The sequence below is a fragment of the Schistocerca serialis genome, chromosome 3, assembly GCF_023864345.2.
Source record: "Schistocerca serialis cubense isolate TAMUIC-IGC-003099 chromosome 3, iqSchSeri2.2, whole genome shotgun sequence".
NCBI classification, from domain to species: domain Eukaryota; kingdom Metazoa; phylum Arthropoda; class Insecta; order Orthoptera; family Acrididae; genus Schistocerca; species Schistocerca serialis.
The window spans coordinates 250,945,090-250,960,183 of record NC_064640.1 but is presented as its reverse complement, the minus strand read 5'-3'; the positions used below and the strand labels follow the sequence as shown (position 1 = coordinate 250,960,183).

The 15,094-nt window shown below is 37.2% G+C and overlaps 1 protein-coding gene across 4 annotated transcripts in view; it reads left to right on the top strand.

The window, feature by feature from the left end:
• The window catches only part of LOC126469999 (CLIP-associating protein 1-A-like), a 237,178-nt gene that overhangs the window by 156,940 nt on the left and 65,144 nt on the right, over positions 1-15,094 (top strand). For all 4 annotated transcript variants that reach the window (XM_050097462.1, XM_050097461.1, XM_050097463.1 and 1 more), the window contains one exon: positions 1,547-1,751. In XM_050097462.1, coding sequence (XP_049953419.1) covers positions 1,547-1,751 — 205 coding nt within the window. The remainder of the gene's footprint in view (positions 1-1,546; positions 1,752-15,094) is intronic.

Genomic DNA, 15,094 nt, shown 5'->3' with positions numbered 1-15,094 from the left:
TGAGCAGCTGAAGACTGTGTACTCTGTGAGTGGTTACACAGATACATACTCTTCTGCCCTACAACTTATAATGACAGTGGAACTAGAAGAACCTGAGAAGACCACAGCTAATGTGTGTCTTCCACATGATAGTGTATTATCTGGAAAAAAATCAAGTGAGTCCTGCAGAAACACCGAATTAAGCATTTTCTACAGACTATAAAGACACAACAGTTACGTGTGACCCTAATTACACACTTCCGAGCAGCAAATACTTACTTCATCAATGATGAGTCATGCCAAAGTTTGTTGCTGTAAGACATCAGTGAATGAAAATAGGAAAAGGAAGTCAACTTTTTGACATTTTCAACCCAAAAATCTAAAAATTAATTAATTGTGACTGTGGTTTCAACTGTAACAAGGTCTGGGAACTCGCATTTTGCTGTAAAGAGCTACCGTTCAACAACAACAAAATGACTTATGATGCAGCCAGGGTTTCAATAAAATACATTATGTATTGATAATTTTCCTGGCTGTAAACCTTGGATGGTGCAGTAACCAGCATGCTAAAAACCATGGGAGACAAGTGGAAGGGCCCATGGATATAAAAGCTATGGTTAGTCTGTCAGCAGTCATTTCATCAGCATATTTGATGATGGGGCAGCTGAGTGTGTGCCTGTGAATTATTCTTGCAAGTTTTACATTCATTGAGACTTTTTTAGTTCAGGCACAAGTACATTTCTCTAGCTGAGAAAGTATAATGTAAAATTGTTCTTGTTATGTAGTCATCACTGTAGCCCACACTTTACAAGACCTATCTCTGATTGGATGACAAGCAGGCAACAGTGTATGAAGTTATGAGGTGGTTGTGCAGTTTTCCAAGATAAATGGTCTACTCAATAACATTACCGATTTTCGTGCCATATTAGATACAAGAAAGCACCTTCAGAGTGAGTTGTCATTTAGGGAATAATTGTGAAATCATTTTTACAAACATGAAAACATATATTTGATCTAATATTTCCTAAACCAAATGAAATAGACTTTCATCAACATTCACTGATCGATAAATACAGTTTATTTTCCATACAAAACATTGTCATTTAGTTGATGTTGAGGATAACATTTTACAAGTAAACATACAGAATGGTATGTTGGACACTACAAGGCATCAAGAGTTGCAATGTCTGGTGCACTTGCATGTAGACTTCTTTCTTATGAGACTCTACAGTAACAATCATAAAAAACCTAGATGTTTAGTGATTGAGATATCAAGCTGTTAGAATGCAAGACATTGCAAGGTTTTAGAAATTTATGACGCTTTTCATTTAAATAATTAAAAACCACAGTTTTGAGTGCCAAATTGATGTATTTGTTTAAATGAAAATGATGTTTTGTTAAATAAAACTGTGGTGCATATGTACCTTTCTCATTTTATTTAGTTCTGTGATGATGCTTATATTTTTCCCATATACTGATATAGTTTATGTCTTTTATTCTGTAAATTACTTGTAACATTATTGAAAGATGATCTTTTTCTTTATTATTGTTGTTATTTTGTTCATAGCTACAAGCCGCTCAGGGTCTCCGTCTTCCAGACTAAGTTATGCTACCTTTTCAACTACAAACAGAGAAACAGGACATGATGGCAGACAACGTAGACCATCCGGCATCCCTCTCTCGACAGGACCTAGTCGTGAAGCTAGCAGAGAGACTTCGCCAAGTCGTTACTCTTTAAATCTACTTGATCGCTCATTTGGCTCAAAATTGAGGTATCATTGAATTTCTGTTATAAAAAATGTATATTGTTTTTCTGTACTTATCAATGTGTTTATAAGTTAAGCAGTTATATAATTAGCATACTTGCCGTTACTCAAAATAGATTTTTAGTAACTCTTGATTTGTGTTAGCAACATGTTTTGTGCATTTGTGTGACCTCGGCTGCTCATCACTTAATACAGGCTTTCAAGCAATATGAATAGAAAAAAAAGCTCCATATTGTGAAAACCAAGTCAGATAATGCAATGGTTAATACACTGTTCTGTCTTTGTCCAGCCATCTAGATTTTAGTTTTCTGTGATTTCTCTAAATTGGTTCATGTGAAGCTCAGGCTACCTCTGATTTAATTCAGCAATCTAATTTGAGCTATATCCTAAATCTGAAAATTTTATGTTCCTGCCAGTGAATCGGTCATGCTCTGTCTGCTTAATTTTCAACAGTAAGGCACAGTTTTTTGTGCTTGAGACAGTTGTGGGGGGAAACTTAATTGTTTTCAGAGAAAGAAAATACTGCTGACTGCATGAGACAAATTAAAAATTAAAATTAAAATAAAAAGAAAAGAAAAGAAAAAATCTCTGAGTTCATTTAAATCTGTACAGCAGGTTCATTTCTTTTATTCTCTTGCCTGTGATTGTTATTGTTGTGTCAGTTTCGTAATGACAAATCACTGAATACATTTGTTGAAATACCTTATACTTTTCTGTGGAAGCCTGTTCTAGCCTTTTCCAAGAAAATTGTTTTTCAGCGATACATACACGTTTCTAATGTTGTCTTCCAGTGATCATCTTGCTCTGTTATCTCTTAGAGGGTCATGCCAATGTCTGGCCATCCTGAATTACGTTTTCTGTGATTTCACTAAATCGCTTCAGGCAAATGCCGGTTCCTCTGACAAAGGGCACGGCCGATTTGCTTACTCATCTTTTCCTAATTGGAGCTTTGCCCCATCTCTAGTGAACTGATTGTTGATGGCATGTTAAAACACTAATCTCCTCGTCCTCATCTCTCTTTGAATGCTACAAAGAAGTTTCTTGTACCATCCACTATTCAGTCACCTGACTAAGTGTCACACCCACTTCCATATCATTCCCACATTATCGCCATAATTACATATTGAACTCCAGTGTATATCCTCATACATTTGTTAGTTTACCTGTCTCCCTTTTAATAATTCCTGTCTGCCTCCATAGCTCAATGATAAGCACTTCCAGCTGCTATATGAAGTACCTGTGGTCAATTCCCAGTACCGCAAGGATTTTTCCTTATTTGTGGAACTAGAACATAATGCACTCAGCCTCATGATGCCAGTTGAGGAGCTACTTGAGTGAGAAGCAGTGGCTCCAAGGTTAAAGGCGGTTGTCTATTAGCAAGTAACTTATACAAATACTTGCTGAGGTGTTTACATTACAACAAAAACGTGCACAAGTTTGCTTTCGCAAGTCACTTGGGCAAGTTTATTTCAGGAACTTCCTGCAAGTACTTGCAGAAGTGTTTCCACATGAGTTTCATCATGAGATAGCCAAGTGGGAATTTACAGTGTCATGTTTAAAAATCAGCCCAGCCACCATCATTGTTGCATTATTATTATTATCATTATTATTATTGCTATTGCAGAAAAATTATCAAGAAAAACAAAAAGCAGAGAAAAGGGAAAAAAGTTTGGATACAGAGGTGTACATATTTAAATTATCAAGAAACACTATTGAATAAACAAGAATCGAAGAACTTCACTCAGATTAAAAACTATTTGAGAATTTTGTATGCAAATTTAAAAAATATCTCGTCTATTGTACAATAACATATTCGAAAACAGGACACAAGAATGCTACAACTTGTATCACCAAGAGATCAGCTTTAATTAATCTTCAAATTTTATAAACAATATTTATTACTTTTATTACAAAAATAATAAATTCTAAAGCAAGATACAAAAATACTGCAGGGTATACAACCAAGAGATCGCTATTAATTGCTCTTCGATTTTTGCAAGCAGTAGTTATTACAAACATTTTTGTTTACTGTAGAATTTAAAGATGACACTACTGTCATTCTACTTCCCCTTTTGGTGAAACAAATTAATCTGTATATTCATTTCACATTTTCTTGGCTGACTGTGACTAGTTATTTATGTTTAGGGGTTGCACCATTCTCGTTTTGGACACCATGATTTTTGTACCTGGATTCAACACACAAAACTTCTGCAAGTTTGAGAAAAACTTCCAGCAGCCGGCAAGTTCGACAAGTATCTGCTATAAAGTGTTTCCACTAACTTGTGGAAGCTCTGCAAGTTGACAAAAGTAGCTTCTGCAAAAGACTAGAATTTAAGTTAACTTGACAGTGAACACACAACTTAAGAACACTAACAACTGCCAGAGAGCAGTGCTGATGCTATGCACCTCCATCACGCATCTGAATGATGCCATTGGCAGAGGATGGTATGGCAGTCAGTCAGTCCCAATTGGCCTGTGTGGGTGGGAGCACAGACCTTCGCTTGTTTAATAATTTGTAACTAGCACCTCCCAATTGCTTGCTGTCCACCCTTCAGTTTTAGGGTTGTTTAGTCAATTAAAAAAAAAATCCATGTTTTGCTGTTATAAGTTGAAGCTACTAATACAGACAAATAGTTAATTTTTATTTCCTTGGACACCAGATGTTTTGCTTTGAAAGTTATAGTTAGACAAAACACTACAGATTGTCATTGCTCTTCTGCTCAGATGTTTTCTGCTCATGCAGTCCTTGTCTTGAACTGCCCTCAATTTAAAAACTTACCAACTATTTTTCAACTTCATTTGTACAGTTCCTTTTTTGGTGTGTTCTTTTTACATTATTTTAGCCTCATTACACTGTTCTACAAAAAATACTTTTTTTCTATTTCTGAAAAAGTACATTGTGATCCTAGTTGTACTTTGAGTGTTGAATTCAAAACTTTTTTTTTAGGTTTTTCTGTCAGGTATAGTTTCACAATTTCATTTCTCTTTTCTGTTTCTGATATAGTGCAGCAAACATGAGGAGAAATTCGATAAACAAATTCACGTTTTATGATGATATAAGCTCATCACATTAACGGAGGGTGAGATCTAACATATAACGCTGTAATCTTTGTGTATAAGCTTTGTAGCATTTATTTGACATGAGAAATTACAGAAAACTGACAAAAAAAATCCATTGTATTGTAATGCACATCAATTTTTTCTCTTGTATTGTGAATCTTTATTCTCTCGAATGATATTCTAGCAATAATCTCCTATCATAGATGGTACCCACTTCCCTTCATAACGCCTTTCTATAGTAGAAAAGTCTTCATGGAATCTTTTGCCATGTTCATCTGATACATCACTACAACTGAAACTTCCTGGCAGATTAAATAGTGTGCCGGACCGAGACTCGAACTCGGGACCTTTGCTTTTCATGGGCAATTGCTCTACCATCTGAGCTACCCAAGCACGACTCGTGCCCCGTCTTCACAGCTTTACTTCTGCCAGTACCTCGTCTCCTACCTTCCAAACTTTACAGAAGCTCTCTTGCAAACCTTACAGAACTAGCACTCCTGAAAGAAAGGATATTGCGGTGACATGGCTTAGCCACAGCCTGGGGGATGTTTCCAGAATGAGATTTTCACTCTGCAGTGGAGTGTGCGCTGATATGAAACTTCTTAGCAGTTTAAAACTGTGTGCCGGACCGAGACTCGAACTCAGGAGCCTTGCCTTTTGCGGGCAAGTGCTCTACCATCTGAGTTAGCCAAGCACGACTCACGCCCCGTCCTCACACCTTTACTTCTGCCAATATCTCGTCCCCTACCTTCCAAACGTCACGGAAGCTCTCCTGCGAACCTTGCAGAACTAGCTCTCCTGGAAAAAAAGGATATTGCGGATACATGGCTTAGCCACAGCCTGGGGGATGTTTCCAGAATGAGATTTTCACTCTGCAGTGGTGTGTGTGTGCTGATATGAAACTTCCTGGCAGGTTAAAACAGTGTGCCGGACCGAGACTCGAACTCGGGACCTTTGCCTTTTCATATCAGCGCACACTCTGCTGCAGAGTGAAAATCTCATTCTGGATAACAACTCTCTGTGAAGCAGTTTAGATGAGAGACCATCATATCTACCTTCATAGACATATTGCACCACAGATCTTAATGTGTTTTGATCATGTCGTTTACCATTGCTTTGTAGTTAGTAGCTCTTCTTCTAAGGAATTTTTCTGACACCATCTCAAAACAGTCCCATGCTGTCTATTCTCTGTCAGTTAAATGTGCTTCAAAATTTGCATCTTTCTGCAAATCCTTGATTTGTGGGGCCGCAAATACACCTTTGCAGCTGAAAAACGCTGGTAGCTAGATATTCAAACCCACTACCTGTTGGATTCGTGGCCTTTACGAGTTGTTTCATTAGGCCAAGTTTGATGTGAGGCAGTGGAAATAGTATATCTTCAGGAGCTACCAGACTTTAATGTTGTACATTCTTTTCGCTCACTTTCCATCTTCGCCTGGGCCATTTCTTTTTCACATAGTGAGAATTTCTGCCTCGACTATCCCACTCGCAAAGAAAACAGGCATACTTTGTGTAGCATTGTTGCATTCCCAGTACCATAGCAATTACTTTGAAATCTGCATATATTTGCCATTTGTATTCATTGCATTGTAATGAATTTAGCATCCTTTGTACGAATTCGTAATTCTCTTTGGTCAAGCTGGCGTCAGCTACTTGTGTAGAAGGTATTTTATTTCCGTAATGGAACAAAACACCCTCGAAACTTGTTTCAACACATCTGTGAAAAGTCTCCACTCTTGTGAAATATAGGTGAAATTCAGCACTTTCGTTAGGCGAGCAATGTCATTGCAAAATGTCAGTGCTCTGTTTGTTGCAAAATAGGAAATAAAGGCATGTTCTCTGTGCCTGAACACACTGATTTTAGTAGTTTGGTGGAGTAGATTGTACTCTTTTAATCTTGAACCAAGCAGCTGTGCCTTTTGTTTACTTAGTCCTAGATCACGTACTAAATCATTTAAATCTGCTTATGTTAAAAAATGTGGTGATGACTCACTTGTGCAGTGATATAAAGGATCATCTGCGATTTCTTCAGTACTACTAACTTCACTGTCACTCCGAATTTGACCTGAAGCTCTTGAAGGTACTGGAAGGCTGTCAGTGTGCTACACTGGCATTCTTGCTGAAGGCAGATCTGGGTAAACAATGTGCCCCTTCAATTACGGCTCACACCACTGTTGTAAACTCAATGCAACTGCCTCTGGGAAGCGTGAAAGTTTACTGCCGAGGCAGCAACTGTCTGTCATCGTTCAAGTTAATGAGGTATTGCAGGTGGTCTTAATTGCATAGGTGTGGCGGGGGATAACCCATTGACTTCTTATTCTTCCTACCTGCTGTTGAACAAGAAATTGTCACATTCCATCACTACTCGATGCAAAAGTATACCTGACAACAATATTTTGTTTACATATTTGAATTTCCCATGGTAAACTGGTTTAGAAGCACACACTTTAATATCAAAAATAGAACCCTTGTGAAATAGTGTTATAGATGATTTTAAGTCCTACTTTCAAAATTACTATATTACATTTTCCTACTTGCTGCGGAAGTTTATCCACACTAGAGGTAAACAGTAAATTACAAATTCCAGACATATTTTTGATAGGGGTAAGTGACTTTGATGACTGTGCACTAGGGAATGGCCCAGTGATGGTACTGAAACATGTTCATTTGACAAAATAAAAGTTCAGCTATAGCAGTGCAACTAAAGCAGATTTTTAAAAAATCAATCAGTATGTTGTTATCAGTTAAATGGAGGTTTTCCAGATAACATTCCATTAACATGTATTCACATCTTTGTTTTTGCATGGGGCTACTGAGAATAATGTTAGTGTCATGGAATCTGCTTTTCCAACTTCCCTTTCATTTTGAATTTCTGATTATCTTGGTAAAGTTTAATGGAGTTGTAGCATTGGCATATAACAATTATAGCACAATATGTGTGTTATATCATGCATCCAAATTACTCATTAATGTAGATAGAGCACGATAAAAGGGAAAGGAGATTAGTATTTGGAGAAGGCTAATTTGGATTTAGAGAAGGCAGAGGAACAAGGGAAGCAATTTTGGCCATGTGCATGCTATTGGAGAGAAGGATGGGTATGAATAGAACAACATTCCTTACAATGGTAAGTCCCGGTTGGAATGTCAATGGTGTTATGAAAAGTATAGGTTGCTACTCACTGTGAAGGTGACATGTTGAATTGCAAACAGGCACAACAAAAAGACTGTTACACACTTAGCGGTTGTCCAAAGCCTTCTTTAGAAAAGAAAGGAAAACACACACATTCACACATAAGCCAGGTACACCTCATGCACACATTTGGCAATTCAGGCCAGACTACCTTACGTTTATTTACTTAGAAAATGCTTTTGACAATGTGAACTAGAAGCCACTCTTTACAGTTATGACAAAAATAGAACTGGGACAAGGAAGAGAAGTACAATGAAATCCCACTTTTCAAGGGACTTCAAAAAAATTATGTAAAATACGGGAAATTGTAAAATGTGGGAAATAATTTTTAAGCTGTAAAATGGAATGCTAGAAGAATAATCAACTGCATCAGAACCAAAGCACAAAAAGTAAACATTAGGAAGGTAGAGGAAGAGTTCAGGATTAGAAAAGGAATTAGACGAATATGTCCTCTATCCCCATATTTATTTATTGTGTTTGTTGAAAAAGTTATTCATATCAAGAAGGAGAAGACAAAGGTGAAAGGATACATTGGGTCAGATTTGTTGAATACATCATGACAGCTGCAGACTCTGAAAAAATTTTGAATAGAATGCTACAAGTCCACTCAGGCACATTTAAACTGTGGAAATTAAAAGTGAACCAATTTAAAACAAAAGTAATGCTAGTGCAGAAAAAGTACATTAGGAACTAGAACCGATGTAAATATTGGTGACGTCAAAATTGATTAGGTGAAACAATTTTGATTAGGTGAAACAATTTTGTCGTCTTCATAGTATGATCGCAGAGGACAATAGATGATTAATGGCAGTGAAGAGAAGGATTGCATTGGCAAAACAGCCATTTATGACTAAGAAAAACATTTGAACCGGAAAAAATATGAATGTAAATGGCAGAAAATCCATTGCAAAATTATTTTAGGGAGTACTTGGCTTTATGGAAGTGAAAGTTGGACTCTGGATAAACTGGAAAGGAAACTGCTGAAATGTGGATATGGCAGAAAAGGCTACAACAATTGGACAGAAAGGAAAACCAACCAGGAAGTCTTAAAGGAAGCAAATGAAGAGGGAAGATTACTAAAGAAAATGTAGAAAAGAAAAAGAAAATTTATTGGGTATGCCATCAGACAGAAAATCTTCATAATCAATATTCTTGAAGGGAAGGGGCTGGGACAAGGAAGAGAATGGCCTAGTATGAAGTACAATGAAATCCCACTTTTCAAGGGACTTCAAAAAAATTATGTAAAATGCGGGAAAGTGTAAAATGTGGGAAATAATTTTTAAGCTGTAAAAGTTACATATAGGATACCCCCTCTTGAATCTTCACGCTTTATATATATCTATATAATAGTCATCAAAATGTTTCTCAGGGACTTTTTATTATCTAATAAAAATTTACTGTCCGATAAAAATGCTGATGTAACCTGAACCAATAACTGTCTAGGAAGGAGAAACATTTGATTCAATTTCATACGTCATAATCAGTATTTTTGGAAAGCCTGCAGCTGTTATTTATTATTTAAATAATGAATCGCTGCTCCAGTTATGTATTTTTTTCATGCTTAGCTCAATGCATTTCGAGAAATTTTTACTTTTGTTGAGCGCAAATATTTACAGAAGTAGTTTGGGTGGTGTTTGGATATGTGTTGTCTTGCATCTCTTGCATTGTATTCATCTGTCTGAGTTTATCAGGTACTGGGCCTCCTCAGTTATGTAAAAACCCACACGCGCACGCACGCCCACACGTACACACACACACACACACACACACACACACACACACACACACACACGACCACGACCACAGTCACTGGCTGCTGAGGCCAGTCCTCCTTTCTCTTCTTTTCCTGTGTTTCTCTTGTCACCTTACCAACCACACTGACTCTCTACTGTGTCAACTGTCTCCACCGCGCACAACAGACAGCTACAAGACTGCGTCAATTGTTGGTGCAGCATCTCATGTCCCACATTACTCCCACTGATATTAATCCTATACCTTCAAATTGATCTCTCTTTCTGCATCACTTTTGCACATTTTTGAGTGCTATTTCCTGTACCGTCCTGTGCCACGTGAACTTGTATCTTATCCTACCAACCCCTCCCCACCCCCAACGCCTTCTCCTCTCTGTTCCAGTACCAACTTCACCTAGTCTATTCGCATCTTCCGTCTCTCTCCTTTACACTTATCCACCCACAGACCCGCAAGCCACACTACAGTCTCTTTGATTATTTTTTCTTTAATTTCATTATGTCTTTGAGCCAATTTCAGTTGATTTTCACCTTTCACCGAGCCTGGCATCAGCAGACAAAGACTGTGGTGGTTGTGTATGAGATTTGCGTGGTTTTTTTTTTTTTTTTTTTTTTTTTTTTTTTTTTTTTTTTTTTTTTTTTTTTTTTTTTTTTTTTTCTGTGACACATTATCTCTGCTATATGGTGAGTAGCGACAACCCTTTCCATAATTCAGTTCACTGATTTTCAAAGGCTGTTTGTGCAGATTTGACTGAAACTGAGTCTAAAACTTCATCAAAATCTGTGAAGTGTATGCAGTGGTACTTTAATAATACATGAATCTAAAACAAATTTGTGCAGTTCGAAATTATTGCCTGTGCCGTAATTTTGTTTATGACTCGCAAATGATCTACATCGCCATATCCAGCCATTTTGCTCCTTCGCTTGGTTAAAATCTATCATTTTTTCCTCTATCCTATGTGATTGGTGATAATTTTGATGAATACCTTGTACATTAAAGAAATGGGCTGATAGGTCTACAGTTATCTTTTTCTTTTGTCTTGCTTGTGAATGCGGAACAGTTGCAGCATTGTTCCAGCTAGGAGGAATTGTCTTCTATTGCAAACACTCTGCAATTTTTATTTTATATTAGTTTTTATCCAGCTTTAATAATTTCTTTTAAAGCACCGTAACCACCAGACACCTTTGCTTTCATCATAGTTTAAATGTCTTTTTGTACATTTTCATTATCAACTGTTTGTTTCTGATTAATCTAAAATCATAAAAAAAATTAAAAACATGCACTGTGTGATCAGGCTCTGAAGACCATGTGTGAGCTCTCTCTATACAAAAATTTTAAAAGTCTTTGAATACTTTTCATCTTCGCTGTTACTTACTTATGATCTGTCATCTTTAACTTATGAAATGTGTCTACCAAATAATAATTCCTACTTTGTTTTCTAAATTCCTATATTGTTTGCAATTGTTCAACACAAATTATACATTGTGTGACCTCACATACTCTTGAATATAAATAGTTTACCTCTTGTTTAATTCGGTATGTTTTATCATGCTTCTTTCATTATTTGCTTAAAATTCTTGATTTCTTGTTAGTAGCTGCTATGTTCTAATTGAAATTTTCTTTTCATTTCTGTCCTCCATATGTGTGACATCTGTTACTGATTGCGTAAATGTCTTTGCTAAATCATTGCCCCCTTTTGTCCATGACTGTATAACATTATTTTCCAAGGTGCCAAACTTGTTGCTTAACTGAATCTATTCTTAGAAAACAAAATTTCTCATAATCTACATTTCTGACCTGTTGGATTGGTCTGCTCTTTCTAGCTATATATCGAACTAGTTTACTACCCAGCATAATACACACTGTTGTTGCCATTTAACTAACATTTAATCAACAAGTTAAGTGTAGCTTAGTTTGTTTCTTATCTCACATAAAGCTGTGTGTGGTGCAGCACATGCCAAGAATTGCAAGGCTAGACACTTTGACATCACTGAAGCATTGCTCCACCATTTCCTCAACACTGCTTTGTTCTTTCGTAAACCTGTTTTACTGGCCATGGCACCTCGTGCAACAAATTATCCTATACTTGTTTGTAAGAAGTGGACGTGCAGTCTTGTGGAGTTAATCAAGTCTCCCACCTACGTTATTTTAAAAGGTCAGGATGATGTGTTAGAGGTAAATAGAGGTAATTTTTGTAACATAAGAATTTCTGTAAGTAGACTTATGTTTTCATGCAAATTCTGTGAATCATGATGGTGGTTTTGTTTTGAATGTGAGAAATTCTTGATTTTTGACAGGACAAATGATTAACATTCAATGTATGATTTCTCAATTGATACATTTGTATACAGAATAATTCTAATGTGTGTTTAATCCTTCAGAATTTGGAATGTTAAACGGCGACTCCAGTAGGGTTATGGTTGTCAAGTATTAAAATGTTATCAGTTAGTATAATAAGTATGTATCATTAGTAACATGAGTAGTATTGAAGGCTAATATGCTGATTTTTTAATATTCAAGGCATTGTACTATTTAGTAATTTGTGAATGATGAACATGTAGCCATACACACCAATAGATCTCCCTCGGCATCTCTACTCCACAAGCTGCCTTATTATATGTGGCAGAGGGTAGTTCTGGTTCCACTATCATTTTTCTCCCGTCCTTGTTCCATTTGTGAGTCATGATGTGAAGAACGACTGATAATAAATCTCAGTGTGAGCTCTGCTTCTGCAGTTTTCTCATCACTAATATTTCAGGAGACGTCTGTTAGAGAAAGTGATATGTTGCCCTACCCTTCTTGAAATGTACGACCTTTAATTTCATTTGTAAACCTCTCTGTTATTGCCTCTCTTTTACTGTCTGCCACTGGAGCTTGTTGAGCATCTCTGTAATGATCTTCTGATTCCTAAGTGATCTTGTGATGTAACATGGGACACTTCATTGGCTCTTCACTCTCTCTTCTTCTAATCCAACCTGGTAAGGACCCTAGGTTGATGAGCAATGCTCAGGAATTGTCCTTGCAAGTGTTTTATAAACCATTTCTTTCATAGATGAATTAAATTTCCTTAATGGAGAGTCCAGGTTGGAATATCGACAGTGGCCATACAGATGATGTACTGATAGGCACAACAAAAAGACTTTTACACATTCAGCTTCTGCTCGAAGCCTTCTTAAGAAAAGAAAACATAAATACTCACACACACATTCAAACAAGCAGACACACCTCATGCACACATAACCTCTATCTCCAGCTGCTGCAGACAGAATGCACGTGTCACAGTGAATGAAAGCAATAATTTGGAGTGGGGCGGGGAAGGGGAGGGATAGAAAAGCTTGTGGTGGAGGAGACAATCCATTTGGTCCCGGTTTTGAAGCAGCCATTGAAATCAAACATGTTTTGTTCAGCTGCATGTCCTGCCACTGGGTTGTCCACTTTGCTCTTAGCCATAGTAGGATGGTCCCCCTCCCCCCAGTCTCTCTCTCTCTCTCTCACACACACACACACACACACACACACACACACACACACACACACATTTTACCATTGTACAGGGTGTCCATAAAGTCTGGGAACACTTTCAATTATTTATTGCACAAGTACTAAACATTGTACAGATGCCATACATATTGCATTTTGAACTGAAACTCTGAAAGTTTTTTTTTAGAAACATTCGATATGCGAACCATGAGTAACCCGGCAGACGTCAATTTGGTAATTGAATTCTTGCCATATCCATCTCAGCATGACATTGTCGACTATGGCAGTCGCTTCCCATATTCTCTCCCGGAGAATGTGGTAGAGGCGGTACATACACCAGATCTTTAATGTGACCCACAGAAAAAAAAGCCGCACGAAGTGAGATCTGGTGATCAGGGAGGCGTACACAGAAAGCTCGCTCTGCACCTGAACTCCCCATGTTCGTGACTAGCACTGACTATCAGCAAATTACCAAACTACGCTGTGGCAGTATACGTGAAGGAAAAGAAAAATAAAAGTTTCTCCTCAAAATGACGTGTACGACATCTGTACAATGTTTGGTTCTTATGCAGTAAATAATTGAAAGCGTTCCCGGACTTTTATGTACACCCTGTATATTACCTGGTGCCAAGTGTGAAAGTAATTATATTTACGAAACATTGAAGTGAACTTGTAAGTGATGAGTAACAGATGATTTTCTTCATAAGAGAACATTCAGAATTTTGTAACTGCAATCACTTTACCGTTTGCTAGCATATAAAAGACAAATACATAACAGTTTTCATGTGTTTATGTTACAGTTTAAGTCACCGCTGCAACGTAGCAACTCACATACAATGCATCAAGTTTCACACCTAAAATGTAATATAACCCACTTTACAATGGGACTTGTTTACCGAAACACATTGTGCATATGACAAATGAAATAAATCTGGTGAATAGCGCTGCAGTGTGTGACAAGTACTGGATAAAAAATCTGAAAAGCAACATAGAAAACACTACCTGTTTATGCAATATACTATGATTGTATGCAGTTGGTTTCTAAATTTTTAATTATGTGGCATGACAATGCACAGAAAATCATTTACTGCTATTTAATACATTTCTGGGGGGGGGGGGGGGGGGGATGGTACCCTTATAACAAAAAATGAATATTCTATGTGTCCGTGTGTGACTTTGGTAATTCCGATGTGACATTTAAGGTTTAGTAGCAACAGTGAACAGCAGACTTGAGACAGCACTTCTATTCACCACTAAATGAATGCAGATAAGCTGATAGTCTTTTGTGTGCACGCACAAAAAACGCATATTCTCTAAATTAGTGCACTAAATTTGAGGTCTGCTTTGCCTTTTATTTTCAAAATTGACAAAAGTCTCAAATCTGAAATATAAATAACTTACCTGGTAAATATTTCTCACATAAAGTCCTCATGCATGGTTCATCTTCTTTCGAGAATTGGTATTTCGTGATTTTGCAGCATATCTAATGAAATATTGGCTTTTACAAAAACTTGAACATTACTTTTCCTGAAACTGTCTTTGTATTGTTTCTGTCATTACGCACAATGTAAGCTTTCAACAATGGGTAACTGATTCTTCAAGCATAATTCATGGTGAAATAGTTCACGGGTGAACAGCCAGATGTGAATGTGCAATGGGCACAGTATTTCGACAATCAGCCACATTGCCATCGTTGGGTGTGCTGATGGTGAACTGACTGCTTAGGGACTGGTGCGGTGCTCTTCCACATCGTGTTGACACATTGCTCTAGCCACAGTTCGTGACCAGGGATGCATCCTGGTGGAATCTCTGCTGTTGCTCCACTTTCCACCAAAATCAGTTAATTGTGAGATATCTCCTTCTACTTCTT